Consider the following 27,883-nt stretch of genomic DNA (forward strand, 5'->3'; position numbering starts at 1 on the left):
TCCAACACATCGATCGGCGGGTGTCCCCTTGAGGCAGTGACATCCTGACCGTTCAGGGAACACCACTGACTCGTTCTGTGACTTGACTTGTCTGACCCTCAGCACAGCTTCACTACACAAGGGAAACGGCCGTCCACTGTGTTTAGAAGTATTTTTTTAGAGAAGTTGCCGGCACAGGGGCGAGAGTTCCCTGGATAAAGAGAAGAGGGGCGTGCCAAACTTCCCGAGAGAAGAGGACATGAGCATCAAACACACAGGACACAGACCTCACTCGGAGCGCCGGGCACGGACGGGGTGCTTATCGGCAGTTTAGTCGCACATCAGCTATTTCACAGAACGAACGGTGGCCTTGAAAGCCACTGCCCACCGGCTAACTCAGGCCCCCAGCTCCCGTGGACTCCACACCCCCGCCAGAAATGAGAGCGACTCCATCCACCGAGGGGGAGACCAGGGGTGGTCTATCAGTACAAAGCAGGTGAACAGACAGGCAAGTTTCCCACAGTGATTTGTAGAGCCACTACTAGGTAAAGGTCTCTCTGCTTTCAATGAATTAACGAATTCATTACTTGTTAATTAATTAAAAAGTTACACCCAGGGATTGGAGGGGGGGCATCCAATTTGTATTATGAAGAGAGTCTCCAAAAAAAAAAAAAAAAAAAACCAACCCTAAGATTAAGAGAGCGGTTATTCCTCCCCTGGACAAACGGTTGAAGCAAGACAAAACAAAAAAAGATATGTCTCCGAGTCGCCACATCTAGAAGGACTCCCCCAGAAGGCGGCTGTTCCACCAGGAGTGTACCCATTCACCACACTGTGTGAAACCACACGAGCCCCCAAATACAAGCACGCTCCTCCGTGACGGGGCAGCCCCTCACGGCCCGAGGACAGCTAGCGAGCTGCCCAAGGAAGACGTGAGCCACTCCACCCAGAAACATTCCTGTTCCTTCTCACGAAGTCCAAGATCAAGTATCACTAGCTATTCTGCTTCATTAGGCACGTGGGTTTGGGGGCGGGGGGAGCCTTGCACGGCAGACGGAACAATTCCGGGACCTGAGCTGGTTCACTCAACCAAAACCACGGGTCACTCCTGTAAAACCAGAAAGGTTTGTCTATTTCCCAAATGGTGAGAACTTTTATCAGCAATGAGACCAGACTTTTCAAAGGCGAATACAATCGTCGCCACAGAAGCAGTGGCGACACTTTCACTGGCCCCCGCTTTTAGTTAGTTCTCGGGTGCAAAGGGTGGGTGGGGAAACCTGAAGTGCGCCATTCGGTCATTTTCTTGATCGCTTTGGATCCTGCCAAAGATCGCCTTCCAGATCTCGACCCGCTTTCTCATGCCCATTAAGTGCCATTTGTACCTGAGCAAATCTTTTAAAAATAAACCTGAACATTCTGAGGGAAACAACTGGCATTGTTGAGAGTGTCTGTCTGGCTAACGCGCTGTTGCTTGGATTATAATCATCTATGCATCACAAAGCTGAGAGAGAGAGAAGAAAAAAAAACACTTCAAAATTTAGCCCGTGCATTTCTGGGCTGATTAAAAGTGAACTTCTTTTAACGTATCGCCCTCACACAGCCCGTGCAAACAAGAAGAGCCCAAGCGTTCCCTTGAAACACCCCAAACAAGAGCCGCAACTTGCAAAGCTATTTTTCACAGCTCAAGGGCAACAACAGGAAGTAGACCTTCTGAGACGGGGGGGGGGGGGGGGGGGGGGGGNGAGACGGGGGGGGGGGTTGGCTGTTTATTTTTCCTTTCAGTGGCTGCCCTGAAAGGGGACACAGAGAGAAGGAGGGGGAAAAAAGGGGACAAAAAGGCCTCCAGAGTTTACAAAGCAGGGGCTGGGGAAACAGTGGCTGCCGACCTGGCTCTTTTATGGAGTCGAGTCTCCAGGGCCAGGAATTTCAGAAATCTTAGGCATTTCTGCATTATTTTCTGAATCTTTCAAGAGCCGAGACTTGAGAGAGAAAGGCCAGGGGAAATTAACCAGTCAGCAAGCCCCTAGCCTTCTGCCTCCAACACCCAAGCATACGGTGCACCCCAAAACTCAAGACTCGGTGGGAACGCAACTGTCTACAAGTGGAGTTTCGTTTAAGATGTTGTTGGGAAGGGGCCGAGACAGAGCTCAGGGACTGGGGGGGGGCACTCTACAGCCTGCCCCAGGGCCCCATCCAGCCAGACTTCATTCAGCCTCCTCACCCCTTCCCAAGGTTGAACCCGCTGTGGACTTGGGACCCTAAATCTTTGCATTTCAAAATGACACCCTACAGGAGGTTAAAAACAATGGTCACTTGTTTTCAGGAAAGAGGATCGATTCTGCTCAGTGTGATGAAACAGAGGCCCAGGGCACAGGCCTGCGGGGACCCAGAGGCCCCCAGTGCATTGAGGGGGTTGTGGCTCTCACGGCCACGCCCCCTCTCAGAGTCAGCGGCGTTGACCGGACACCCCACAAATACCTGTGCTGAGCCTATTACCCCCATCGAGGGGAAAACAGTGGGCCCCTGTCCTCCTTCCAGAAACTTCTCCTTCCAGAAACTCCTTCCCCTTCCTAAGTGCTCATAGTCTCAACACCACAAAGCTACCAGGGGTTGGGAAACATTCTGATTCCTGGCTACAGAAACGGAACCCACCGCCTCTCCCCTACCAGCGGGTTAGAATGGATAGCGGGTTGATTGCAGTAGAAAGCGAGGGGGGCAACGAAGGAGGTGAAGCCATTTCCGCCCACTCACTCAGAGGGGAGCGCGAGGGAGGCCTTCTCCAGGAGCCCCAGTAGACCGAATGTGCCGTAAATGAACGCAGGCAAAGGCCACAGACACGGGCAGGGGCACCGCGCTCGGACGCACAGGAGGGGCCACCCTGGACGCCGGGGCCCCAGCTTTCTCTCCCTTTACTCCACTCTGTGCTCGCCCCCAGCCCTCCCAAAGGGCTCTGGTTATTTCATGAAGACGACGCACCTCCAGGGTGTTGCTCTAACTTAGCACACATACGAGAACCAGTTTTTCATGACCTCTTTCTGCCCACAGGAAACAACCACATTCTTAGCCTGGGCTCTGAGGGCCCCCAGCCTCATCCCCCGGCACTACCCCAAGGAGCCTTCCTCTCCAGCCTTCCTGCAAGCCCCAGCCGATGTATCTGAAGCCCTGACCTCGGCCTACTCCCAAGCCAAGTCCTGGTTCTCCATATACCTGCTCCGGGAACCCCCAAGACCCCTCCAGGCTTAGGGGCTCTTCCCAGCTTCCACCTGCTCATCTGTTCTCATTCACAGAAGTGTTGGCTCCCAGGCCGGCAGCAGCACACGCCTCATCTTCTCCCTTGCACTGGAAGCTCCTAAGGCAGGGGCTGCGTTCCACACACCCATCTACCTCCCGCAGGCCCGGACACTCCCATGTGTCTGTCTCCAAAACCACATCCCCACCCCACCCCGCAGCTCAGCCCAGCATCCCTCGGGCCTCCTCTGCTCTGTGGTAAAAGCCAACGCTGTACCCTCCGCTCTGCGGCCCATGCTCTCACGGGCGCCCTCGGCAGGCCTGGCATCAGAGAGAGCGCTGAATGAGCATGACCCCCACCCCTGCTAGGAGCCACCCCCAGTGGGTGTCTGTCAGTTTGCACACCCACCTGGCAAGGTTACTGAGGGGCTGAGGGGAGGTGGGTGTGAGGGCTTCACCCACTGCCCTCCTGGGAGCCCAGAACACCGCACATGGGCCTGTCGCCCTCCATTTAAACAGGCCCCGTGGTCGGGCAGCGGAGGTTCCTAGGAGCACAGTCAATGCACCTTGCAGGTTTCGGGGCCGCACACAGAAGATGCCCACCAGGTGCGAGGGCAGCCCAACCCACGCGCAGGGATCCTGGGAAGCAGAAGCCTTCAGTCTGGCTCACCTGTCTCTAAACTGCCCACGGGACTGACGGAAAGGCTTGATCAATACTGATTTTCCCGTCACGGGGGTGACTCACTGGGGAGTCCTACCCGGCTTAAAACTCAACTGCGACTAGACACAAAAGCGCCTCATAGCAGAGTCAGGTTTAAAACAGTGGCTGTGACTTGCGGACATGGGACGCTTGTCCATGATGACCCCTGAGGCCCCTGACCTCCCGGGTTTGCTCAGAAAGTCCCACTGGATGCTCTGAACGGCCTGTCCAGGCCCCAGCCATCCCCCAACCCACTGAGGGCGGCCTTGGGCTTACAGAACAGTCCCTGGGGACGTGAACAGGAAGTGGCTTTGACCTGAATTCCATGCATCTGACAGGCACGTGCACGCCAAGAAAGTTAAGATTTCAAAAACGCACAGGTAAGCCGTCCTGACGTGTCATTTCCCCTCCACGTGGCTGCTGCAGAATCTAAACACAGCAACTTTTTCACCTGAAAACGGGGAAACGGGTGAGGTGAGGTTTCCCAAGCACCGGAAGGGGGTGCCCAGCAGACAGACACAACGTTTCAAGCACGTAGCCAAAGCGTCTGCAGGCGAATGCCCTTGTGAAAATGTGCTCTTACAGGTACTGAACCCACTTCATTTCCACATTGACCTGTGACCAACTCCCAGAATTGGCCGAGAATGTCTATCGTATCACAAGGGGGCTTAGCAACAGCACATAACTCCACCATTAAGGGCTGTGGTTTGTGTCCCCTCCAAGCTCATCTGCCAAAGCCCTCACCCACAACGGATGGTGTTAGGGTGGGCCTTGGGGTGACTCAGTTTGAATAGGAAAAGAGGAAGCCGGCAGACCTTCCTCACCCTCCCACTCTCTCTCCCCGTCTTGGGAGAGCACAGAAGGTGGCAGCCGTCTGCAAACCAGGAGCGGGCTCCCGCCAGACCCCAGAGCTGCCAGCACCTTGACCTTGGACTTCCAGCCTCCCGAACTGTGAGAAATAAACGTCTGTTATTTACTTCTGTGGCTCTGGCCGAGGGCATCACCAACCCGGGGTGGGGGCGCACCTCCCTCTTCGTCCCGTGACAACACTGGCTGCCCAGGAACAGAAAAGAATGGCCAAGGGCTTGCTGCCGAGGCGTGGGGAAAATGCCCGTCCCACTTCCAGGCCCACGGGGGCTGTTGGCAGCCAGCTTCCTCCACAAAGGCTACTGCTCTGAGCAGGGCGGGGGTGTGTGTGTGGGGGGAGAGCCTCTCGAAGCCAGACGGGCTCAGCTCCCTCCCAGTCTCCTCGGAATCCAGCAGGTCTGGGCCTGAGCCCCGACTCCCCGGGAGGAAAGCTCAGTACAAAGAACCGGCCCTAGAGAGAAACCATGAGGACGGTGGACAGACAGACAGCGACGGGCAGCCAAGCGGCCCCTCTCCTGGGCTCTTGGAGCCTCAGTTTCTTCTTCTGCAAAGCACTTTTTTTACGGTGGCCAAGCTCCCCGTGGAAGAGCTGAGTCCATTCACAATAAAAAAAAAAAATTGAGCTGTCAAAGCAAATGAAAAACTTCCAGTCTCATCAGCGAGGGAAGCAAACAGCTACGCAAACCTCTCTCCTGGAAAAATAAGAAAATGAAAAGGCAATTACACGTCACATGGCTGATTAGTAATAAATTTCATTTGTGACTGAATAGCACGCCAGTCCAGCCGCTGACTCGCCTTCCCCTGAAAGGAGCACATTATCTGGGGTCCTCTCCTTGGGGGGAACAAACCCGTCCCTGGTGACTCAGCTCCAGTCTGCGCCTGCTGGGGAGGCCTCCCCGACCTCACGCAGCCGCTGTGCACCCCTGGCCCCTGCCACGCAGCGGCCGCCCCGGGCGAAGGTGCTCTGCCATTTGGCTCCCTCGATACCTCACATGGTGTGTACGCACAGATGAACCCATCAAGAACAAAGTGCAGATTTTCGACAGTGTAGGATTTCCCATTCTGGCCATTTTTAAGTGGCATTAAGTGCGTTCTCTGTCTCCATTAAACAACTCCCTCCTGCCCCCTCCCCCAGCCCATGGCGACCACTGCTCTGTGTCCATGAATCTGCCTACCGTAGGGACCTCCTGCACCTGGAATCATAGTGTGTGTGTGTGTGTGTGTGTGTGTGTGTGTGTTACTGGCTTATTTCATGTGGCACAATGTCCTCAAGGTTCATCTACGCCGTAGTGTAGGTCACACTCTTCTTCTTTTTGAAGGCCGCACAACACCCCACCGTTCCAGTCCAGAGTTTGGGAAATCCTTCGCCCGCTGTGGACACGTGGGTTACTTCCACTTTTGGGCTATTGCACATCATCATTTGCTGCTATGAACACACATGTGCAAATACCTGACTCCCTGCTTTCGGTGCAAAGTAGGACCGTGGGATCAGATGGCAATTTGATGTATGATCTTTTGGAGGAACTGCCTTGTGGTGGCTGCACTGGCATTTGCACTGCATCAGCAATGCCGAAGGAGTTCCGACGTCCTCGCCTCCTTGCCAACACTTGCCGTCTTCCATTTTGGCTGCTCACCATCCTGATGGGTGTGAAGGGGTATCTCCTTGGGGTTTTGATGTGCCGTTCCCTAATGACTAGCAATGTTGAGCATCTTGTCCTGTGCTTATGGGCTGCATAGAAGTTTTTTTAAAACCCAAAGGATCTGACTTCTCCTCCTAAGGGAGTCGCCCCTCCGCCACGCCCAAAAAGCACCATCACTTCCCATGAGCTGTTGCATCAGGTTGGCTGAGTGAGTGGCCTGGATTCTAAACACATTTCCCTTGGAAACACCTGCTGAGGCGGGACCCCGCCCAAGCCCTGACTCTGGGAAGCAGAGACTCTGAGCCCCTCGAGAGGGCAGCTCCTCCCCACTGTCCTGGAGGGAGGCTCTGCAGCAAAAATTGTTTCCTAATCCGATGACATCTCTGCCTCTGGCTTCCCACCCCAGCCTGAGCCCCGAGCTCTGGGGACTCCCACCCTCCCAGGGCCACAGGTGCACAACTCACCCCGCTCCCCATTTAAAACATGTCCGTTCCTGTTTCTGAATAAGGGGGCTTTTCAGACCCTGTGTCCTGAATGGGGGCTGGGACGGGGCCTCCCAGTCCCGGGCCTCATGCCCTTGACCATTGCCCTTGACCATGCCAATCTGGCTCTGCCCCAGGAGGCCACATGACCCCTAATGACCTGGTGATCCCTGGGGCAGGAAGAGGGTGCAGGGTGCACGCTGTTCGTGCTAGCATGTGAATGACTCCTTTCAGTCATTTGTGCCCCCTCCCCCAAGTGCAGGGGCTTTCTGGGAATCCAGACAGTCCCTCCCTCCCTCCTGGAGGAGAATTGCTTCCCACCTTCCTCCGAGGCAGCAGGAGCATCCGGAGAAAGAGGAGCTCCGGGGCGGGAGATGCGTTGCTGTCCCCAGAGAGGAAAAGGCGCAACAGAGAACCTGTGAAACTCTGTCTATGGAAAATTAAGCTCCAGTCTGACCGCAAGGGTCAGAAAAAGCAAGCGGAGCTAAGAGCGGATCATCAGAATCCACACACACCCAGGAGGCTTTTTGTTTTCTTTCTTTTAAGGACGTAAGCAACTTCTGATGTGTGTTTTCTCCATCCTTACCCGAGAGAACAGCTCCCCTCTGGAGCTCACGAGGGGCGCTTCCCTGGATGGGATTTCCCTGGATGGGATTTCCCTGGATGCACTTGGGAAAGACTGCACCGGCCGTCTGAGGTGGGTGCCCCTAGCAGGTCCCACTCCACAGGCGAGGAAACCGGGCAGGGACGGTGCACCTGGGGCCCCAGAACCCCCCAATCGGAATTTTCTTTTATTTTAGTCCTCACTGAGGATATGTTTATTGATTTTAAAGAAAAAGGAAGGAGGGAGGGAAGAGGAGGGGTGGGGAGAGAGAGAAACATCGACTGGTTGCCTCTCTTACGCTCCCTGACCAGGGAAGGATCAAACCCACAATCTTTTCACACACAGGACGACACTCCAACTAACCGAGCCACCGGCCGGGGCTGAACTCTCACTTTGAGAGACTCTGGGCTCTACTTCAACTTTCAAAAGAAAATCTGGACCCTTGCACATGACTGGAGGGGTCGGGGGTAGGGCACTGGTTCCGGACAAAGCAGAGGGCCTCCTGACTGAGACGCCTGGGCTCTGCTGGCTCAGAAAGCCAGAAAATGATTTCAAATTCGGGATTCACTGTCCTGATCGCAGGCAAGTGACACTGGAGCCCCCCGGCCCACCGCCACCGCCCTGCCAGGAAGCCCCGTGCATTGCCGAGTTTTTCAGCGCTATTCATCCAGGGGCAACAGTTTCCGGCGCAGAGCAGGCAGGGTGAGCCTGCTAACACCAAGCCGGGCGACTGCTTCTCATCAACAACTGCAACATGCCCGGCTGAGTGCGCACATAAATCAGCCTCCGTTAACAAGCACCAGTAGCGGAGCCCAGCCCTGGATGCAGAGCTGGCGGCCCCTTTGAAACGAACCACCCCTCACTCCTCTCGGCCCTGTGGTGGGGGCTGGGAGGGGCTCTGACGGCGGGCGGGGGGCGGGGCCTGATCACGCCGACCACAGGACCATGCCCAAGACGACCTGGCGCCCCAGCCCAGGGCGGCCTCCGGGCTCCCCCACCCGGCTAGGGGATGGGAACCAGGGTCATCTCCAAATTGGGTGCTCTTGCAAAGTTAGAAAGCAGGCCCCTGGCAATGAACGAAAGAGTGGCCCCCTGAAAAGGTTTCACTTTTGTCATTAGATGAATAAGTTTAGACTAAGTGTCACTCCCACAGGGTTGTACGTGTTGTGTTCTTTTATCCTAACCCAAAGACATTTTTTTTCCCATGGCTTTTCAGAAAGAACGAAGAAAGGAGGAAGGGAAACATCAATGTAAGAAAGAGACGTCCATCAACACACCTGGTACAGGTGTGCTTCCTCCACACGCCCAAACCAGGGATTGAACCCACAACCCAGGTATGTGGCCTGGCCAGGATTCAAACCTGCAGCCCTTCGGTTATGAGATGATGCTCCAACCAACTGAGCCACAACGGCCAGGGCCGCTCCCATGGTCTTACCCCTGGTCTTCATTCTCACCAGGCAGCTCTGATGCCCCACAGGGGTGAACGCTCCTCCACGGAGCATTCCTGAGGGTCAGAGTGGCCTGATCTACACTGGCATTTCTATCTCTGCTCCCCACAATGCTGACCCTGCCCAAAAGCCCCACCGCCCCCCCCACAGCTTACCTTTTCACCAGGTCCACTCCAATGCTCAGACAGTGCCAAAGCTTCCCACTCCCTGGCCCATCCGCAGGTCCTTCCCTCGGGGGGCTGTCCCCTTGGGCCCGAGACACAAACAGTCCAGGTGCACTAGAGTCACATGCCCCTCAAGCCTTTTCAGCAGGTGGAGGACCACACCACCCCCACTCCTCACCCTTCTCCAGACCCTTGGTCAGCCCCCGTAACTGAGCACCAGACACACAGTGCCTAGGACCGCTCACCAGGAATTTCCCTTTTTCCAACAGGGCAGCCAGCTCTCTGAGGGAGAGAAAAAAGTCTCGCCTGTTTTTCGCATGCTCTCCCTGCAACCAGAATCAGGGCTCGTACCCTCCCAAACGCCCACCACCTGCTGCCCCTGCTCAGGTGGGGATGTGACCATGACCGTGAACATGTGGGCCCCGGGGGGCCAGCCCGGTTGGTGGTTCCAGAAGCGGACATGAGCTCAGACTTGCTGAATTCCAACCTTCCCTGTGTGGAAAAGAGGGTCTATCCTCGAGGGGTGACACTGCTCAGTGCAGAGGGGGGGCCGCCACGGCACAGGGAGAGGACACGGTGTGAGCAGCTGTTCTTTGGATGCTTCCCACCTGCCAGTTCTGCTTGGTGCTCTAGACACACTGTTGCTGATCGTAGATACCTTGTCACCAAAGTTAGACACATTGTAGGGGTCCTGGACACATTGTTGCCTATGCATGGCAGCCAATCCTAGATACGTTCTCTCCAATCCTCGGGCATCCCTAATAGAACAGTGTTATCCCAAACTACAGATGGCGACACTGAGGCTTGTGGCTCCCTTTCCCACATGGCTCACTGCGCCTGAGACGAGGAGACGGGGCCATGTCCAGGAGGATGGGGCTTCAAAGGCAGCGCTGTGCACACAAGCAAGCCTCGCCGACCCGGCAGATGAAAGGCAGGCGCTGTCCTGGCTTGTCTGGGTGAGTTCGCATCCACCCCGTTCAACATTCACAAGGTGTTTTTACAAGACTCTTTTTTACAAGCTACGCTTGAAAGTAACATGCCAAGTTCAAATGATTGTGTTTACATTTTCTGTAAGAAATATCCCACCTCACAAGACTCCTCAGGAGCAGGAAGCGTTTCACGATGATTTCTTAGGTGTTAATTATGCATGGGAGTCCTCTTCACACCATCCCAGACACGTGCGCAGGCTCTACTTTCACCAAGGGCATCAAAGGCCTTGACCTGTAAGGAGTGGGGCGGGGGGGTGGGGAGGCAGGTGCTAAAGTGATGAGACTTTTAAGATTGGCACTATCCCTGCCAGGATCCAAGTTTGCAAGAGTCACCGAGAAAAAGAGAAGCGGATGTCTGCTCATGGTGAGGCTACTGGTTTCAACCAGATGAAGGACTCCGTCCACCCTGTGTCTCGGGAGCTGAAGGCTGGAAAGGCCAGGACAAGTGACAGAGGCCCGTTCTGTTATTCAGAGGAAGAGAGTAAGCAGTTGGCAGCTGAAGAGGAGACTGCACCCCGGTCCTCCACCATCAGGCCGCGCCTGGGGCCGCCTCGCGGCAGAGCTCAGCCTGGCGGCCCACCCTCCACCAGGCCCCCAGTTCCACGTGGTGTCCAGCCCACAGCCAGCACAAACTGGTGCTGACAGATGGTTCGTTAAATCCCATCCAGAGGGAACCCCCTCCTCAGGGGTCAGGTGACCTGGACATGGGGCCGGACTCCCAAGTGACCTTTCCAGTAGCTCTTGGGTCTTGCTTCACCTCGGTGTGCAAAAAAGCCTTGATGAAACAATGTTTTCCAAAGGTAATTTTATTGCTTTCAAGTTCTGCGTAGTAGTAGTAGTAGTAACTGGTGTGATAAAGTGTTTCGGCTGGCAGGCAGTAAAAATAAATTTGTTGTAAGGAATGCTTCAGAGTGAATGGGATGAGGGGGGCAGAGAGCGTATCCGTTTAAGAAGTAAGCTGTTTCTTGACGTCTTCCCATGTGCCAGGCACGGGACCATGTCCTGGGAATTCACAGGCGGCACGGGACCATTCCCCGCCCTGACTAGTGGGGGAAACACCATGGGGGTGACGCACTAAAGAAATATAAAGAGGGCGCCCAGGGGCCATCCTGCCTGCAGCGCCAACACCACCGGGGAGGGCGAAGTTGCCCCTGATTCTCAAAAGTTTGCCAGACGGCAAACTGGTCACATAGTTGTTCCAAGCAGACGGGCTTCCACCTGCCAGGGCCAAGAGACTTGGACGGGACCAGCCTGTCTCGGCAGCAGCCAGCAGAGTTGTTCGAAGCGTCTGAGATGATGGTGGCTTGCGGCGCTCTCTGAGAGAGCCACGCAAGTGATTCCCAAGTTAAAAATAACAAAAGGCGACCGGCGGGGGGAAAAACGTCTAGAACTTTCTAAATGTGGAACTGAACCACCACCTGTATGCTAAGTGTGGTCTCCATGGAGAGCATGAGAAAGTAGATTCTGAGAATACCAAAAAGGCATGACGCCAAACAGAAAAATACCTCACACAGTACAGCCAATGTGAGACCCCACACCAGGAAGGGGAGTATGTCTTATTATTCTCTATTAGGATTGGTGGCTGGTGAGCACCTTAACGACATCAAACTGCCCAAGGGGACCAATATAGGAATGATAATTAAAGTGCAACCACATATTTAAATAGAGCAATGGGAAGTAAATATGTTGGCTTATTTTTCAACATGAATCAGTTGGGTTGTCTTTTTTTTTTAATCTCTCATCTCAAAAGGAATAGGTTAGGACTTTCCATTTGTAAAAGTCCTGTAAAGACATCTCAAATCCCAAACTGTAAAAAGCACACCAGATACGGTGACTCTGCTACAGTGGTTCATGTCTCTTAAGAAGACCTTAAGGCCCTGGCTGGTGTAGCTCAGTGGATTGAGCGCAGGCCTGCGAACCACACGATCTCGGTTCGATTCCCAGTCAGGGCACATGCCTGGGTTGCAGGCTGGTTCCCTGCAGGCCAACTCCCAGCAGGGGATGCACGAAAGGCAACCATACGTTGATGTTTCTCTCCCTCTCCTTCCCCTCTAAAGATAAATAAATAAATAAAATCTTTAAAAAAAAAAAAAAAAAAAAGAAGACCTTAAGTCTCGCATGCTAACTCCAAGACACGGTGCAGCAATCCTAATCCCAGGACATATCCCAGACAATATCCCAGGGTTTCTGCAGAAGCCTGTGGCCTCCACATTTTTCTGAAGTTGGTTCCCAGGAGCCAAGCAGGAAAGCAAAACCTAGGGTAGGTGGGTCAGGGGGACCCTAACTTCATCCCTGGGGTCCTGTAAACGGTTACCCAAGAGGCTGCGTTTCCTTGCTGGCCACTAGGTGGCGCCTCGGCATTAGTGAGGTGGGCAAAGTGTACCCTGGAAGGTTCTCAGGCCCTGGCAGAAGCTGACAAATGGAAGGATTAAGGGAGAAAGCAAAATAAACAGATCTCCGAAATGGAAGGTGAACTTCGGGGGCCTGGCCACTCTTTACCAAAAAAAAAAAATTGTAAAATTACACAACCGTGCGTAACCAGCAAAATTCAGTCTTGTTAAAGAAACTTAACAGAGTTTTGTTTTTTTTCTAAATTCCAGAATGGACATCTACTGAGCACCTACTATGTGCCGAACTACCACATATAAAGGGCAAGGGCAGTCAGGCATCAGGTGTGCCCTACATTTCTGGCACTATGCAAAGAGTGCTTCTCCAGGATGCCACATCCGTAAGGACAGCAGCAACCTCAAGTCCAAGGGGCTTAGCTTATGCCAGCCTCTCTCCTAGACATGTGACGTATGGATTAATTCACTCAGTTTTTAGAAAAAGCTGCATGAAGTAGGTCCTTTTACAACTACAGCTTCATAGGTGAGGAAACTGAGGCGCAGGGAAATGGATCACCTGCCTGAGATCTTAGCCATTGAGGAGCTGAGACGCCTGCTAAGACCTCCCACTGTGCGGCTCTCTACAGCCTCGTCGTAGCCAGGTGGCAACAGGTGAGGCGTGAGACAGCCAACCAGAGCAGCGGTCATGGGCTCAAAAGCAGCGAGGGGGGTCAGGCGCACAGAGGTCAGGGTAATCCAGAAAAGCTTCCAGGAGAGGGAGCTGAGCTAGAAACAAAAGGGGGGCATCTCAGATGGACCAACACCACACACAGGCATCTGGAGGTGAGGAATTCACTGACGTGGTTCCGGTCAGGTCCCTATTTTATAGATCTGCCCGAGTCCTAGAGACTTTTTGAAATGACAAAGATTCTATTTGCCTCCCCCACAAAAAAATTTTTTTCTGACATTAGTTTCTAAAGCTATTAGAAAATGCATTTATTTTGTTGTTTCATAAGAGGGGAAAAACTCTCTCCCAATTATTTTCATGCTCTACATTTCTGGTGAGACTCAGAAAAGATAAGGAACTTGTTTAGGACCAAAGAAGGACCTGGAGGCGAAGGAGAAACCAGGACCAGGTGACCTCGCTGCGGTCTAGAGAAGCGCTTTCCCCTGTTCAGTACGGGGGTAGCAGGGCAGGAACGAGAAAGAACACTCCAGGGCAGGAACGCAGCAGGCGCAGAACCAGGGAGACAGGACCTGAATGGCTTACTCACTGCTGAGATAAAGCAGAGTGTCGGGGAGTGCTGGGAACTCACAAGGGATCCCTACAATAGAGTCTTGTTAAGGAGGCATCACAGCCCAGTAACAGAGGCCTTGGGCTTGATTCCTGGATGAGGATCGGGCACCAGAAATTGTGGAGAATTGGAGGCTGGCAAACCAACCAAACCAGAGGGACGGCTCAGGGGCCAAGTGCACTCCGAGAGTCCACCCAGGTCTGGACTAAACTAGGGTACAGACAGAAAGAGGAGCCAATCAGAACCATTTCGAGGGACTCGGTGAGGGGGAAAGGGGGTGTGGCATTCATCGGCCTCCCCAGGAAAGGATGGGTTGAAGAACTGAGACTGAACTAGAAATTCCAGCCTGAGCCAAGGCGGGTGGTTGAAAACCCACCGACGTCCTTGTGAGACAGAGAATCCAAAATACACTGCCCAACCAAGTCGGGCACGGAAAACAAAGGAATTTCCTGTGACAGGAGCGCGTGTCCACTACCCCGGGTTGGGACCCAACGTACGCTGTGAGCTCGCCATCCACAGAAATTGGACAAAGAACCAAGGGAGGCGGAACAGTGACCTTCCTCTGTGGCCACTCTGCGCTTCTCTTTCAAACCCTGAGTCTGTGGGTGGGTCTATGATCCCCCTGGTCTGAGACCTGGGAAAGTTAGGGGTGGAGAATAAATACAGGACAACACCGATGAACCTGACCTGTGAAGGCCGCACGGCCTAAATACAATCAGTAGCTAAGGACTTGGGAAAGCACTGCTATAGCCAGGTGGGTCATGCACCTCTCTCCTAGGTGTTGAGTTTTGTTTGTTTGTTTTTTTAGGCTTCCTACTTTTGCTCCAAGGAGGCCATTAAAGGTCACTTGGATACTTCAATTTAGAGCAATACAGCAAACCTTTTATACATAAAGTCATCGCTCTTTAATTATCATCAGACTCCTGTTCCCTAAAGTGCTACGAACCGCAATCCGCCGAACTCCACGTGGTGCTGTCTCGTTTACTTAGCCAGACGTGCATTTGCAATAATCAATTTTACAGGGACAAACCGCTGACTGCAGGCAGACCTCAGAGACCACGTGGGTTCAGTTCCAGACCACCACAATGAACAGAGTCATCACCTTGTTCTGCGGAGGGAGGGTCTTGCCTTCCTTTTTTTTTTAAAGCAACATCTATGAAGCAAATAAAACCAGGTATGCTTGTATATTTTACATGAGAGGACAAGTTCAAACTAGACATCTACAATATCTCAGGAAAACGTAAGAGTTCAACTCTATAAAACATGTACACTTTTAGGCTGTCAAAATACGCCTGTCCTTCCGTGTCGAGAGTAAGTTAAAAAGCGGTCCACGTGCACCTGAGCCCCCAAACTGACAACGAAGTCCTAACACTGCTTTAAAAGGAAGCGAGTGCCTGTTAAAAAAAAAAAAGAGGGAGAGAGAGCCACACGAAAGCACACACAAGCAGCAACCATTGGGTAACTGAAACCCCTCCAAATGTGAGCGGAGGCATGGAAATACACGCGCACCCCCAATTCTGAACCAACGGCATTTTCATTCTATGGCGGTTACTGAAGCAGTTAGATGCCTGTCTCACTAAGGTGGCTGAGAGGGTAAGAAGGTGCAAGAACAAAGTTGTAAGCTGCCTCCCCCTCCACCAGAACCTTCTGGCCTAGGAAGTGAAGAGTTTCCTTTAAAATAAAAATGCTTTACGCGCGCGCACGCACAATTACAACGTGAGGCATTATGGAGAAGGCCCAGCCCTCTCCGCAGGCGCCCCATGCTGCCGGCACCCACTTCTCCCCATGCGCACACTTCCCCGTGAGCGCCCCCAGCCGCCAGACGAACTCCAATGAGGCAGCGTGGGTTTTGAGACCATCCATCGCCGCTGTCGTGGGTACAACAATGTCACTCAGCTCTGCGGGCACATCCCCAGCACCTTCTAAAGGAAGCCATCACTGTGCAAGGAGAGACAAATTCTGAGGACAAAGGCCACCCCTGCATCCTGTCTTCCCCTTCCCTGTCAAACCCAAGGGCCTTATCACTGGACGTTACTGCGGCCGGAGGCACTTGGCCCTCGTCCTAAAAGGAGGGCCTTTCTGTTGTGTCCCAGCAAAATCTGGAGGCAGCCTGTAAGCTGGAAACTTCTTCCAGTGCAGGGCGGAGAGAAGCAAGAAAGATGGAAGCCTTCCGCATGTGTTTCTTTGGTGTTTCAAATGAGCAGGGCAAATATTTCTATGGTTTGACTCATAGCTTTAAAAATGTATTATGTAAGGGTTTTTTTTTTATGGTATCAGAATGATTTTTTTTAACTTAAAGAACTGAGTCCAATAAGTGCTCAGCATGTATTTACTTAGGAAAGGGGTGGCGGGGAACCAGATCGCAGCTCAAGTTCTCAGTTCTCAGTTCAAGTACAGAAACAGCCAATATTTCCTTGAGATTGCGAAGTTCATCGATTTCCTAAACCATAAGGAAAACTGAAATAAGTGAAAAAAAGTAGGACATTCTTCAAAACTGTTATCTGAGTCTTTACAATATAGGTAAAACTGATTTAAAAAAAAAACCAATTTGGCCTTCAAAAGTTTGAAAGTTGTGAAATCAAAGCCATTGTTAACATTGAGTCAATTAGACCAAAGCACTTTAATGAGAGAAACTTCACCATGCCAAGGAACTATGCATCTATTGTGCTAACAACCTAATTTGTTTATTAGCCATTTTATACCAAACATACACCCTTTCCTCACAACAAATTGGCTTGTTTGTTTTTTCCAGACCCTCGGGAGGGGAGGGGGCAGGAGACACTGGGGAGACGTGTTTTCCCAACACGGAAAACCAGTCAAGCTCCCCGGGTGCCAACAGGGCCGCATGTGCCCTGACACCAGAGCCGGTGGGGCGCACCCCGCACCCCCTTCCCAGTCTAAGTCCAACCCTCTTTCACAAACTAGAAAACACCCTCTGGGTGCTCTGATGCCAAACCCCACATTCGAGAAAGGGTCGGAAGGCTTTATTCATCATTCCCCATTACCATGTCGAAAGCGCTCAGAACTTTCCTTCAGAACATCTCAGACAGGGACATCAAGGGCCTACACCCCGAGAGCATGCGAAATTATCACACATTTAGTCAGCAGAGAGGAAGGCATCGCTTAGGCTCAGGGAGCAACTCTGATGGGCTGGCTAAGAACAGCAGTTCCCAGCTCACAAGCCCACGGGCACAAATACCTCTCCAGTGAACCAGGGTTGATTTTTAAGAGTTTTGAAGACAAATCTATTTTATAATTTTTTAAAAAAGGTTCAAGCTATAATTGCTCCCTTAACATCATCTTTTACCTCCACCCTTTTATTTTTTTTAGATTGTTTATTTATTTATCTTTAGAGGGGAAGGGAAGGAGAGAGGAAAAGAAATATCAATGTGTGGTTGCCTCTGGAGCGCCCCCTGCTGGGAACTGGCCTGCAACCCAGGCATGTGCCCTGACTGGGAATCGAACCGAGGTTGTTTGGTTCACAGGCCCATGCTCAATCCACTGAGCTACACCAGCCAGGGCTACCTCCACCCTTTTAAATGCAGCACGTCAGTTTAAACTACACAAAGCCGCGAAATTATCAAAGGTCCCTCATCTCCAGAAACCTTACTGAGCAAAGTGGAAACCCAGAGAAGTTTTAGAAGCAAGTCCCAGTGTCCTCACAGCTCACAGTGCGCTGCGCTAGATTCCTTGTGCACATCTGTGGCTCCCGGCATTTTGGCAAAAGGGGACTCCGGCTCCACACATTGTCAGCACGGCCACCATAACTGATGTCACGACAGGTGGGTGTCCCTCAACATCACGGCCCGCACGGTGACACTGCAGTGGCAGGCCAAGGGTACGCGGCACGGGCCTCTTTAGAAGACCACCACGACCAATTCCACTTCATTACCCTAAGTCTACAGAAAGGCCCTCGAAGGGCCTTTAAAACGCTGTTCGCTGTCTACTTGAAAACAACATGTCCTGCACTGAGTTCTCAAGCAGCTGTTTCACGCACGAGCACACAACAGGCCCCCAGGGCCCAAGCAAAGGCCTCTTCCTTTGGGGGGCTCGGGCGTCACGGGCGCGTTTCATACGGCCGGTGCCCACTCAGGGCTGGCCGGGTTCAGCTGCTCCTTACCAGCACATTTGGACAAAACAAATGAAAAGCGGGTTTCAAAGGAAGCTACCACCCCTATGGGAAACCCTTGGCAGAACTCGAAGGCAACAAGTGAAAACGATACAGTTCGTTTGCATTTGCTGCCCTGGCCTGGCAACGATGCGCACAGGAAACATTCTTACGAGGAAACTAAGCCTCGGACAAAGACCAAACACCAGTGTAAACAACCACTGTGCTCTAGGTCTCTCCCTATTAAAGGCCAAGGCAAAGGTGGACGAGGGCATAGCAGTTTGATGACAAAAGATATCTTTGTCATCATCCAAAATCTTCTGTTGCACAGGAAATTTTAATTTTTGTAAGTTATGGTATGCCCGAAATAGCTGCTGTACCTTACAAAAGTTTTTCCCCCCTGCTCAGATTCTAAAGCTATGTAAGAAATAAAATAAGTAACAAAGAAAAAAACACTACATGAAAATCAACCGTCTCTCTTCAGTCTTTACGACCAGGGTGGTTAATATGGAATATCAAAAAAAAAAAGAAAAAAGAAAAAGAAAAGAAAGTGAAAATTCTTTACCACCCTAAAACACTACATTATTTCTTTGTTGGAAAACATGTGGAAGAAACTGGAAATATTTTTTTAAAAAAGCCATCCAAACTCAGCCCCTAAACTCTAATCTTGGAAGGACCAACACAGTTGCAGATTCAGTTCAGGATTGTACGGTTATAAATCTGACTTTCACTAGCATTTGTGTTTTTAACCCAACCCCTCAATCTTGAACTTGAACTACATATAACCAGCATCATTTTCTTCCTTTCTGTCCATGCCTGCTGGATTCTTTTCACGAAATGGCCGCAATGTTTAAAATGCCAGTGACTTTTTAAGAAGTCATCAGATTACGTGACTATCACTCATAAGCTTCAAATATCAGCTCGTTGTATTGCTGGGATCATGGAAAAACTGTACGTAAAGGAGAGACAGACAGACACCAACCTGTTGGACAAATTTACTTAATAATTGTAATAAAGTGTCTATGTTAAAGTAACATAATACACTCTTTCCAACCTTAGCATATGTCTTAAAAAGAAAAAAAGGTTTATTGGGATATAATTCACATACCATAAAAGGCACTAATTTAAAGTGTACAATGCAATAGTTTTATAGTATAGTCAGAGTTGGGCAACCATCACCATAATCTAATTTTAGAACATTTCATCACCCCGAAAAGAAACTGGGTACCCTTCACCAGTAACTCCCTGTCCCCGCTTCCCTCACTCAGCCCTACAACTGCTAACCCACGTTCTCTGTGGCGTTTGCTTCTTCCAGACTTCATTTAAATGGAATCAAACAATACACAATCTTTTGGGGCTGGCTTCTTTCACTTTCCGTGTTCTTAAAGTCCTTCCAGGCGACCTCAGCGCATTTCTCAAGGCCGGACTTTTCTTGCCCTTCTCAAACAAATGACCCTTTCAACTTCAGATCCTGACCCACGCCCCATCCCTCCTCAGAGATGCCATTTACTTGCGATTTGCCTCTAAAGAATCCACACTATAATTTGCAACTTAGGTTCTTTCCAGACTTCGTGTTCTCGGTTCATCTCCTGGTAATAAACCACGGACTCCTTCAAACACCAACCGTCTAACCATTTCCCTAACAATAGGCTGTGATTGGGGCAGAAAGATGACCGGACCCCTTAAAAGAAGACAGCTACAATATGTTTAAAGCGTTCATTAATTGTTTTTTTTTTAAGGCCACCAGATTATGTGGCAACCACTCCTAACTTCCCAATCCCCTTATTTAAAAGGGTCTGGTCACATCCTATTGATACGAAACAATCAAGCCTGTGTGACTTCATCTGCTTCCAAAACGTCTCCATTTTCGAAACTAAAGGTTTTCTGAAGCTCATTCTGTGGCTGTGACGACGGCGAGGAAACACGAATCCCTAAATATGCCAGCACAGTGGGGAACCCACACCCTAATCTTCACGGCCGGCCCAGACAGCCGGAGGGACACCAGGCTGGGATGGGACTCAGCAGCTACCCCTCCCAGCGCTGAGTGTTCCAGCAGTCCTCGCAGAAACGCGGGACGTGTGTTAAGTTCACTCTGGGCAGACGAAGCACTCCCCACAGCTTCCGAGCTGCAGGGAGGGGCAGGCCCTGAGCTGGAGCGCCCCCCCCCCCGCCCCCGCAAGCTGGAATGAGGGTCCCGGGTGCTTTGCAGCTTTCCCCCAGAATTTCAGGAGNAGGCCCTGAGCTGGAGCGCCCCCCCCCCCCGCCCCCGCAAGCTGGAATGAGGGTCCCGGGTGCTTTGCAGCTTTCCCCCAGAATTTCAGGAGCCGAGCATCTCCAAGGCATCTTGGAGAAGAGCTGTGGCTACGCAGGGTTACAAACATACACTAAAATACCCCTTTCCCCTCCTGCCTGTTTTCTCAAGAAAAAAAAAAAAAAACGCCTTTCACAGAGCCTGTTTGTCCACGAAGAACGCTCCCAGCGACAGGACATCCTACTTTAAAATGCCGGACTCCCGCCACGCACAGGCCAGGCCACCACTGCCCTGAGAGAAAAACAGAGACACTGCCCAGTTCAGGAGAATGCCGTCATGAGATGCATGCAGTCTCCTGTGGCTTCCAAACTACACTCGGGGTTTACAGGCTGGAGACCCTCTTGGGTGCCCCGCCGCCGCCGCCGGCGGCGCACACGTCTGTGCGCCTGAGAAGTCAGCAGCCCCGAGCCTCCGCCCCATCCACTGAGCTCCAAGTCTAGAGAACGAAGAACAGGGGCGCTCCGATCTGCGGTCTGTCCAGCCTCCATCGGCATCTTCCTCCCCGCAGGAAACCCGCGAAGGCCATCCAAATCGGCGCTCACCCCGTCGGGGGCTCGGTCCTTCGCGGGCATTTAATGAGAAGGGCTTGTTTTCACAGCCTGTCCCGAAGGCGCCCGAGTCGGGGCCAGACAGCCCCCGCTGCCTCGGGACTCTCCCCCTCACTCTCCCAGGCTCCGTCGTGATTTTTCACATCGGTACCACCTGCATACCCTCGGCAACCATTACTCACCAGCACGCCCTCTGCGTTCCCAGCCCCGGTTTTGCGCCTGCATTTCAAGTTGCATCGTGATCTAGTTACCCTACTCCCAGCGCGGACGCGCCAGGGAGCCACGTTTCAATTTCCCGAGAAGACCAAGAGCCCCCTCCTCCCCACCGTCCACAGCCCGTGGGGCCCTAACTTCTCCCTCCCCGCCTCCCTCCCTTTTTCCTTCCCTACCTCTACCCGACGCTACCAAAACAAAAGCTATCAGATTGCAAGCGATAGCGACTGTGGAGCGATAGTGCTTATTAACTATGCACAAAGGAAGTGCGGGGTCGGCGTAGGGAGTGCGACGCCACGGCCAGGGCCGCTCACTCGTAAGCCACACACACGCTCTTCTCTCCCCTTGACGCCGGGGACCCTCGCGCTCCGAGAACCAGGGCGCGAGACTCCTCCGGCCGGGCAGGGCGCGTAGGTGTCGCGGGCGGCCGTGCGGCGGCGGCGGCGGCGGCGGCGGCAGTGGTGGCGGCGGCGGCAGCGGCCGGCGTTGCAGGCACGTGTGTGGAAATGCATGTCGGCTCCGACCACACACCCACTCCCGCACACTCGGGTGCTGCGCGACCATCGCCCCACCCACCCCCAGCCCCGCCAGCAGCAGGAGGGCGTCCGCAGATCGGGTAGAAAGTGGGGGGGTCCCGGAGCCTTCCTAACTGGGGACTCGGACGCACTCCCCGGAAGAGCCTGGCTGATGCAGGGCCCCCGCCTTCGCACTTTTTTTTTCCCCAGGAGCTGCGTGAAGGGATGGGGGGCCAGGCCGGAACGCGCCCGGCACCCCAGAGCCGCACTGAGCAGCCCAGGGAAGCCGAGAGGCAGGTAGCCCGCGGCGGATCCAGCGAAAGTGACGGGAAAGGACAGGAATCTAAAGCGCCCGAGGGGCAAAGCGCGCTGGGCGTCTGGAAGCCGCGCCAGGATGTTTGGGAATGTGTGCTGTGGCCGCGGGACCGCTCGGCGCGGCAACTCCCCAACGAAGACAAGTGGCACCGCATCGGCCGCTGGGCTGCCCGCCGCCGCACCGCGTCGACCCCACCGCGAGGGTTCCGCGCGGCCGCAGGAGCTGTCACCACCTTCAGCGCGCGGCGCGGGAGTCAGGGCAGCACACCGAGCAGCCCCGAGCGCCCGGAGGCGGACGAGATGCGTGTTGCGGGACCCAGCCCCGAGCGAACTTCCCGGATCGAGTCCCAGCGCAGGGCCGGGAAGTGAGCGCTGCGGGGACGCGCTGCCCGCGGGGCAGGGCTCTCGGGACCACAAAACAGAAAGCCCCCGAGGAGCCTCCTGCGGGGGGGGGGGGGGGGGCGCGCGGAACCCGGGTCCGCGGGACTTAAACTCCCAAGCCCGGGCTCCCCGCCGAGCCCCTCCGCGCCCCACCGCTCCCGCGCCCGGGGGCCCGACAGCTGCGACCACTCGGATTTCGCAAACTGGGCGCAGCCCCTCGAGGAAAAGTTCCCGCAGTGGCCGCGGGCGGCGGGCAAATACTCACTTTCTCCACTCGTGGGCCAGAACGACAGCGCGGCGGAGAAAAACAGGAGCCCCCACAGCGAGGTCAGGGACCCTCCTCCGGAATCAGACTTCATTCCTTTGGTTTGGGACGCAATTCCCTTTTCTCAAAAATAAAAAGGGGTTGGGGAGGAAAAGAAAAAAGTCTCCAACGCAGTCTTCGCCCCCCTTCCACAGACGAGGGCGAAGGAAACAATACTCCAAAGGCGGAGCGCAGCGGACGGGGCGGGCGGCTCGGCGGACCCCTTAGTGCCCGCAGCCGCAACCCAGGGCTAGGTCGAGTCGAGAACCCGGGGCGCGCTGGGGCGGGCTGTCGGCGTCGTCGGCCTCCATTTTCAAACCAGAGAAGCAGGAGGGGGGGGGGGGAACTGCAGGGAGAGGGGGCAAAGCCCAAATCCGTCCGGGCCAGGCGGAACAAACCTGACCGCGGCCCCGGGGAGAAGCTGTCCGCCGCCCGAGCCTCGGAGGCGGGAGGGCGCGACGCAGTTCGCAGGATCGCCCCGAAGTCCCCGGCGCGGGCGAGGCTGGTCGGGCCGAAATGCGGAGCGAAAATGAATGAGCGGCTGCCCGCCTGCTGGTCCTCCGGACTCCGCTCGCCGCCGCCGCCTCCCTCGGCGCCGCCGCCGGGAGCTCCTGCCCAAAACCAGGACACACACAAAGCGGCGGGCCGCCCGCGCCGCGCTCAGCACTCCCGCCGCCCGCCCCGCGCCAGCCCCCGCCCGGCCCCCGCCTGCCGCGCCGCCGGCCCCGCGCGCGGGGGCTCCGGCGAGCTGAAGGTCAAAGCCGAGGCGCGCGGCGCGCCGTGGAGCTCCCCCGGCGCGGGAGGGGCGTGGAGGGCCCGGGGAGCGGGGCCGAGGGTCTCGGAGCGCCGGGCACGGGCGCGCCGGGAGCAGGCTCGCTGGCAGCGTCCCTCTCGCTCGCCCGCCGCTCTCGAGTTCGCCCGGTGCGCTCGCTCCTCCTCGGGTTTTTTTCCCTTTTTTTTTTTTTCCGCTCAGCGGAGTTAATGCTGGTAAACAAGAGCCTCAGCCTCGCCGCGCCGCTGCCGCCGCCGCCGCCGCTGCCACACACTGGGGGCTGGCGCGCGCGCGCTCGGGCCCGCGCACACGCGCCCGCGCGCGCCCGAGAGCCGCCACCGCCGCAGCCGCGGCGCGCCCAGGGCCCGGCCCAGACCGGCGCGCGCCAAGAGCCGGAGCCCGGGATTCCAGGGACGTGCGGAGCGGAGCTGGAGCGTGGGGCGCTAGGCGGAGAGGCACCGCCCCCGTCCCCCGCCCGCGCTGCCGCCCGCGCGCACCCAGATACACACGCGCGCACGCGCGCGCCCACTTGCTCTCGCTCCCACCCGCACTGCGCCGGCCACCCTGCACGCGCGCTCCCCTCCCGCAAGACTCCAAAAACAATGCCCCCGGCGCCGGCCGGGGCTGGGCGGAGGGGCCGAACAGGGAGAGGACTGGGGGAGGGAGTGGGGTGGGCGGGGAGTGCGGGGCCGGAGAGGTTCATTGAAAACAACAACAGCGCGGCTGGAAAGCGCGTTTCCCCGGTTCTTGAAAAGCTTCATTGTTTCTTGCAGCTGTTGCAAAATAAATAAATAAGTGCGTGCATGCGGCATTTTTTCGCAGCGCGCTGGAAAGGCCGAACGTGGCGGGAGGGGCACACCTGGGAGGAAGGAGGCTCGCAGGCTCCCGAGGCGGGCACTTTCACGCAAGGCTGCGGCGGCCGCGGCATGGCGACTTGGAGCCCAGAGTCCCGGGGTTCACAGGGAACTGAGGAGATGGGGCGCGGCCCTGGGACCTCGGCTCGGGGATGGAGGGGAGACGGCCGGCCGCGAGCCGGGAATCGGGGAAGGGGGGGGGCCCCAGACGGGCCGCTGCCCCGCGCGCCCAGGGCGCGTCCCCACGGCGACCGCCAGGGGGCGCGAAAAGGCGCCGGGGAAGGCTGGCCCGCGGATCACCCCCCTCCCTCCGGGAGAGGAAACGTGGGGGCCCGGCCTGGGGGCCCGGCGGCCTGGGTCGCGCTGGCGGGGCCTCGAAGACCCGCGGCCCGCCCCGAATGCTCCTCCCGCCGCTCGGCGCTCCACCACGTGGGCGGCTTCGGGGAGCGACCGAAGCGCGTGCTCCGGGCTGGCTGCGGTGGCCCCGAGGCTGGGGGGTGTGTCCTAGGGGCCCGCGGAGGACCAGGTCGGGGGCCGCGAGGCAGAGCCGTCTCCGGGCTGGAGTCGGGACTCTGGAGCTCGCCACGCGCGCGCCACCAGCGGTCACGGCAGAAGCCCACCCGCACCTGCCTCGGGTCCCTCGGGCACCTCCCTCTTGCGTCCCTTGCTGTGCAAGGGACTCGTAACCAGCACCAACCCCGTCTTCCCTGGGCTTCCCTCGCGCGCACCGAGGGAGAGGCTGCCCCAAAGCCATCGAACGAATAAATGCCGCGGAGCCCAGGTCCTGAGAGGGGGACACGGTAGCAAGGGCTGGAGAGAGGAGTTTGAAATACGTGGACTTTTAAAAATAGTGAGTGGACCACGTGTAGCCTTTAATGTGATCAGGTTTCATGACTCAGGCTAATTGATGTCAATAATAAATAAAAAGAAGATGGCTAATAAACGTCGCGGATGTCCAGATCCAGTGGGAGTGTTTGTCTCGTAAACAACCGGGCTGCCTGCTCGGAAAACATCTGTTCTAAAGAAAAGGCAGGTTTGTTTATTTATTTATTTATCTACTCTCTCGTTGTAAAAGATTTCCGAGTTACATTATGTGTCCCATCGTTTGTAAACAATTTTTTTAAATGAAGATCTGAAAACAAGTCAAAAGCTATCATAATGGAAACCTAGCCTCCCCCCCCCCATTTATTCCCTAGATCATTTTTCTCCTTGGAAATTTTTAGCTCAATTCAGTGAGTCAGTTGTATAGAAGGGACATAAATCTTTTTTTACTTAAGAGAGTTATTCATGTGGGATTGTTTTTGCTTAACTGAAATTCAGCTTAATTTTTAAATAAAATGTTCCAGTTTCAGATGCTCTGGACATTAACAAAGAAAGACGTATATTAGAAGCTTTTAAAAGAAACTTGAATTTAGCATGTATCATTTAAAAATTAGGCACTACTGTGAATAATTAAAATTCAGTCTACTGATTTTTAAATATTTGTTCAGAGTTCCCTGCATGAGGTCGGTCTTGTTGCCTACAGATTCACTCTGCAGTTCAACGAAAAGGAAAGCCAATGTTATAGTTTCACTACATTTGGTGTTTAGAATTGTTAGATACAAGCTTGTAAGTGTAGAAGTTTAGAGCCAACTTTTAAAAGACTAATGCTAATATAAAAATCTTTAAATACCCCACGACATATTTTTAGTATTAGTAGTAAAAACCCCCCTTTGGTTGCCCCTAGGGGCATGAGGTATGTAGAACAAAGAGAAATTGCTTAGTTATTTAAGTTGCAGGGTTTTGTTTTTTTTTAACTAAGATGACTTTTCATTGGTATATTTTTTAAATGTTTGTATTTTCTTAAAGGGGTAGGAAATGAATAAGATTCAACTATTTCAGGCAGTGAAGTTAGATACTTATTGTGTCGCTTAACAGTTAGGAAAAAAGAATCAAAATGTAGTTTGCCTTTCAATTTCAACCTGATCACATAGACAAAGAAGGCGATTCTTTTTTTTTTTTCTTTTTTTTTCCAATGACTACATTCTACATACAGAAGTGAAACTTATTTTTTCAACCTTGGAAATAAAATCATACAGTGAAACAGTTACCGGAGTCCGCTTTAGGACCACACTGACAATGCATCAAACTGTTACTTTTTACACAATTGCCCCTACACACACACACACACACACACACACACACACACACACACATCTTATACATTTCTCTTCTCTTGGAGCAGAGACTGGTTGCTCATTTTCATTGTTTTAAACACTGTTGCTTGAAAGTAGCTTTATGTAAAATAATTCTGCTAAATGTACCAGAGTCCCCCACAGTGTGGTATATGTCTGGTGAACATACCAGACAGAGCACAATTACTAATCGACAAGTATGAGTAGTAATATGATAGGCTGTGATCTATTCCTGGAAAGGAAAGGTGCTCAGCAGCAAAAGTGAACCAGCTATAGCCACGCGCTAACAGGGGCAGATCTTTGAAACAGCATGTTAAGGGGCGAGGGGGGAAGCAAGTTCTGAAAAACTGTACAAATGACATTCTGGTGAAGCTCTTCAGAGAAAGGACAACGAGACATACATGGCAAAATTTTTAATGCAAAAGAATGAAATACAGGATGAAATGTTTTTGTTTTGTTTTGTCATTTTAACAAGAAGATTAGTAAAGAACAAAACGTGCAGGGCCCTGCTTACCTTTGGGGGGGGAGACACCCAGAAGCAGTGTTCTTAGAAATATGTCCATTCTTGGACCTGGTGTCAGATTTACAGTTTCTACTCTATGGTTGTGCTTTGTAACTGATGCACATGGTACACATATTTTGTGTGCATAATATATTAATATAATAATATATTCAAGAAAGGGAGTGCCCCACTTTTCCAATACGATTCTCCCAGACTCTAAGCTGTGAGTACAGGCACTTCATAAGAACCATGGACATGATGTGTTCAAGGTCTCATCCTCCAGGATGCGCTTCGGAAGGATGCATGCCCACACCTGACCAATGCAATTCAAGACAAAAACAAATCCTGCAAGAAACAAAAAAAAAGAAAGAAAAAGAATTCTCTTCAGAGGTGCTCAGGATGGTAAGTGAAGAGGGCATCGTGTAGACTGTCTGGCAGTTCCCTCTGAGGGTAAGTGGACTCCTAACATAAAATCCAGCAATTTGGATTTTGCAATTTAAACAAAAGAAATGAAAATATGTCCGCATACACACAAACACCTGTATGGAAATGTTGACCATTGTTTCATTTAAAGTAGCAAAAAGGAAAAAAAAAAGAAGAGGAAAAAAGAAATCCTGGCCAGTGTGGCTCAGTTGGTTAGAGTGTCATCCCATAAACCAAAGGGTCACAGGTTCGATCCCCAGTCATGGCACATGCCTAGGTTGCACATTTGGGAAGCAATTGAGCGATGTTTCCCTCTCTCCCTTCCTCACTTGCTAGAATCAATGAGCACATCCTCAGGTGAAGATAACAAAATTTTTTTTAATTTAAATAGCAAACACAAAAAACAAAAAAAGAGAAACAACCCAAGTACTCCTAAAGGAGAATGGATAAACAAATCATGGTATGTTCATTCCACGCAATAGCACTTATCCATGAAAAGGAATGAACCACTAATACACACAAAACCACGGATGAGCCCCCAAAGCAAAATGCATAAGCCAGGCACAAAAGAGTGCACACTGCATTGGTTCATTCGTATGAAGTTCAAGAGCAGGCAAAACCAATCTGTGTGAGGGACCATTATTGCTGCCCTTGGTGGGGGCTAACAGGACATTGCAGAAGACCAGGGAAAAGTACAGAGAACTCTGGGAGGTGGGGTGGAGGGCGCAATGCTCTGTGTCTCG

The 27,883-nt window shown here is 53.3% G+C and overlaps 1 protein-coding gene across 2 annotated transcripts in view; it reads right to left on the reverse strand.

Annotated features, from left to right (window-relative positions):
- Positions 1-23,458, reverse strand: part of IGF1R (insulin like growth factor 1 receptor) — a 232,553-nt gene extending 209,095 nt beyond the window's left edge. For both annotated transcript variants that reach the window (XM_037053716.1, XM_037053715.1), the window contains exon 1: positions 22,377-23,458. In XM_037053716.1, the coding sequence (XP_036909611.1) occupies positions 22,377-22,470 (94 nt within the window). In that variant the 5' untranslated portion in view covers positions 22,471-23,458. The remainder of the gene's footprint in view (positions 1-22,376) is intronic.
- Between the last annotated feature and the right edge of the window lie 4,425 nt (positions 23,459-27,883).

The sequence above is a fragment of the Sturnira hondurensis genome, unplaced genomic scaffold (genome assembly GCF_014824575.4).
Source record: "Sturnira hondurensis isolate 20B ecotype Veracruz unplaced genomic scaffold, ASM1482457v3 Scaffold0007865, whole genome shotgun sequence".
Classification (NCBI taxonomy): Eukaryota; Metazoa; Chordata; class Mammalia; order Chiroptera; family Phyllostomidae; genus Sturnira; species Sturnira hondurensis.